General features: G+C 45.3%; 1 protein-coding gene across 1 annotated transcript in view; it reads left to right on the forward strand.

Moving 5' to 3' along the window:
• Positions 1–123: 123 nt before the first annotated feature.
• Positions 124–2,885, forward strand: part of EMH_0083640 (autophagocytosis associated protein, putative) — a gene marked incomplete at both ends in the record, with an annotated part of 3,026 nt that continues 264 nt past the window's right edge. Inside the window, 9 exons of the mRNA XM_013500661.1 lie at positions 124–166; positions 420–565; positions 763–886; positions 1,039–1,070; positions 1,185–1,262; positions 1,507–1,567; positions 1,679–1,767; positions 2,026–2,150; positions 2,425–2,484. Of these exons, the coding sequence (XP_013356115.1) occupies positions 124–166; positions 420–565; positions 763–886; positions 1,039–1,070; positions 1,185–1,262; positions 1,507–1,567; positions 1,679–1,767; positions 2,026–2,150; positions 2,425–2,484 (758 nt within the window). The remainder of the gene's footprint in view (positions 167–419; positions 566–762; positions 887–1,038; positions 1,071–1,184; positions 1,263–1,506; positions 1,568–1,678; positions 1,768–2,025; positions 2,151–2,424; positions 2,485–2,885) is intronic.

Here is a 2,885-nt window from a genome sequence, read left to right on the forward strand (position 1 = left end):
GCTGGAGACCTACTCGTATTCAAATTCCCCACCTGGCAGTGGTTAGGGTTTAGGGTTTAGGGTTTAGGGTCTAGGGTTTAGGGTCTAGGGTTTAGGGTTTAGGGTCCCCCCAGGAGTTTATCGATGCTGGAGACCTACTCGTATTCAAATTCCCCACCTGGCAGTGGTTAGATACGAGGGTTTAGGGTTTAGGGGTTAGGGGTTAGGGTTTAGGGTTTAGGGTTTGGAGTTTAGGGTTTAGGGTTTAGGGTTTAGAGTTTAGGGTTTAGGGTTTAGGGTTTAGGGTTTATGACGAGGATTGACGGTTTAGGTCGGGGGGTTAAGGTTGTTAGAGTTTAGAGTACAAAGGGTATACAGGGTTTATAGGGTATAGAGGATAGATAGGGTTTAGGGTTTAGGGTTTAGGGTTTAGGGTTTAGGGTTTGGGGTGTATGTACACCTCAGGGAGCCAGCAGTGGGCAAGAGAGTGAACAGCTGGCTGCCGCCAGATAAACAATTTCTCGTAACGAGGGGCGTGGCTTGTCACAGAAGAGTTCGAGACATCGAGGCTTCGCTCAATGCTGAGGTATCTAGGGTTTAGGGTTTAGGGTTTAGGGTTTAGGGTTTTGAGGTTTTTAAGGGGTGAGAAAGTAGTATGAGGGTTTGAAGGAAGAAAATGGCTGTGGAGGGGATCAAAGAGCACAAAACCTAAGAAAAATATCTAGGGTTTAGGGTTTAGGGTTTAGGGTTTAGGGTTTAGGGTTTAGGGTTTGCGTGCTGTAGGCCAGAGAGGATGCTGAGGGTTGGGTGCTGCCTATAGACGCAGACCCTGAGGAGCTGCAGAGCGAGCCGGCGGTTTCTTTGGGGGGTTCAACAGAGAGGCAAACCTCTCGCGATGTCTCAGCAGGTTAGGGTTTAGGGTTTAGGGTTTAGGGTTTAGGGTTTAGGGTTTGGGGGTTTTAACGCGCAGCTTCCAGGGTTTAGGGTTTAGGGTTTAGGGTTTTTAGCACGCAGCTTCAAGGGTTTAGGGTTTAGGGTTTAGGTGCTGTTGCGCCGCAGGCGATGGCATTGCTTTGCTCCCGGAGACGGCGGTAAGAGTGGCTCGATGAGGGTTTACGAGGGTTTAGGGTTTAGGGTTTAGCGAGGAAGGCTTAGAGGTCTGATGCTGAGGGTTTAGGGTTTAGGGTTTAGGGTTTAGGGTTTAGGATGAGGGTTTGAGCGTGCAGGGTGGCGCCTTGCCTGACCTGAAGAATCTTCGTGACCTGGATAGTCTCCTCTGCGAGGTGAGAGTAAACCCTAAACCCTAAACCCTAAACCCTCAATCGGTGCTCTTAGCGCCGTAAACCCTAAACCCTAAACCCTAAACCATCGTCAACCGCATCAGTCTATTTTGCCCCCCAAAGAGAATCGTAGAAAGTGAGGAGAGAGAGGGTTTGGTTGTTTGAAATAGAGAAGTGTATAATCTCAGGGTTAGTAGCATCGAGGGTTTAGGGTTTAGGGTTTAGGGTTTAGGGTTTTTGGGTGCAGGATGACCCGGCGTGTGCGGAGTCTTCGACATCCTATTTTGTTCGTCAAGCCCCCGATGCTGGTACGAGAAGAAAGGGTTTACTCTGCAAGAATTAGGGTTTAGGGTTTAGGGTTTAGGATCTAGGGTTTAGGGTTTAGGGTTTAGGGTTTAGGGTTTGTGTGTGTGAGGCAGATGTGCTGAGCGTGCGGACTTACGATCTGAGCATTACCTACGACAAGTACTTTCAAACGCCGCGGCTTTGGCTGTTTGGATATAATGAGGTAATGAGGGTTTAGGGTTTAGGGTTTAGGGTTTAGGGTTTAGGGTTTAGGGTTTATAGAGATCAGGGTTTAGGGTTTATGGTGTACAGAGAAAATATTTAATTGCTTAAAAGTGCACACAAACCCTAAACCCTAAACCCTAAACCCTAAACCCGACACAGAAAGCCCCCAAAATATCTACTCACTCAGAATTTAAAATTTAGGGTTTAGGGTTTAGGGTTTAGGGTTTAGGGTTTAGGGTTTAGGGTTTGTGTGCAGAGCGGTACCCCGCTAACCCCCGCGGAGATATTCGAAGATATTTTAACAGATTATGCAGCAAAGACCGTCACTGTTGACCCTCACCCCTGTACTGGGGTCCCCACAGCATCTATTCATCCTTGCAAGTGAGGGTTTAGGGTTTAAGGTTTAGGGTTTAGGGTTTAGGGTTTACGGGGTGGAAGGGGAGGTGTTGATGAGGGGGGTTGGTTATGCGAGAGAATCGAGGGTTTAGGGTTTAGGGTTTAGGGTTTAGGGTTTAGGGTTTAGGATGAGAGCACTATAAGCCACCAAAAAGATGGAAGGTATAGTAAAGCATGGGTTTAGTATATTAGGGTTTAGAGTCTAGGGTTTAGGGTTTAGGGTTTAGGGTTTAGGGTTTAGGGTTTGTGTGGGGTTTAGGCATGCTCAAGTGATGAAGAAGGTAGTGGACCACTGGCGCTCGCAAGGCGTCGAGCCCAGGTGAGATACACTTCTCTATTTTTTTTTTTTTTTTTTTTTTTTTTTTTTTTTTTTTTTTTTTTTTTTTTTTTTTTTTTTTTTTTTNTTTTTTTTTTTTTTTTTTTTTTGTTTTTCTGTTTTCTTGTTTTTTGTTTGTTTGTTTATTGTTTTTTGTTTGTTTATTGTTTTTTGTTTGTTTATTGTTTTGTTGTGTACTGTTTTGTTTTTTATTGTTTCTTTGTTTTTTGTTTTTTTGTTTATTGTTTTATCTACACAGCAGTGTACATACACCTCAACATACACCCAAACAAAGCTGCTGCTATCTGCCTGCATCTTCTCTCATTGCTACTTCCTTTGCTGCTGCTGCTGCTGCTGCTGCTGCTGCTGCTGCTGCTTCTCCCCTTGCTCCTCCTCCTGCTCCT

This window comes from Eimeria mitis, genomic scaffold (assembly GCF_000499745.2).
Source record: "Eimeria mitis Houghton genomic scaffold, Emh_scaff5700, whole genome shotgun sequence".
Classification (NCBI taxonomy): domain Eukaryota; phylum Apicomplexa; class Conoidasida; order Eucoccidiorida; family Eimeriidae; genus Eimeria; species Eimeria mitis.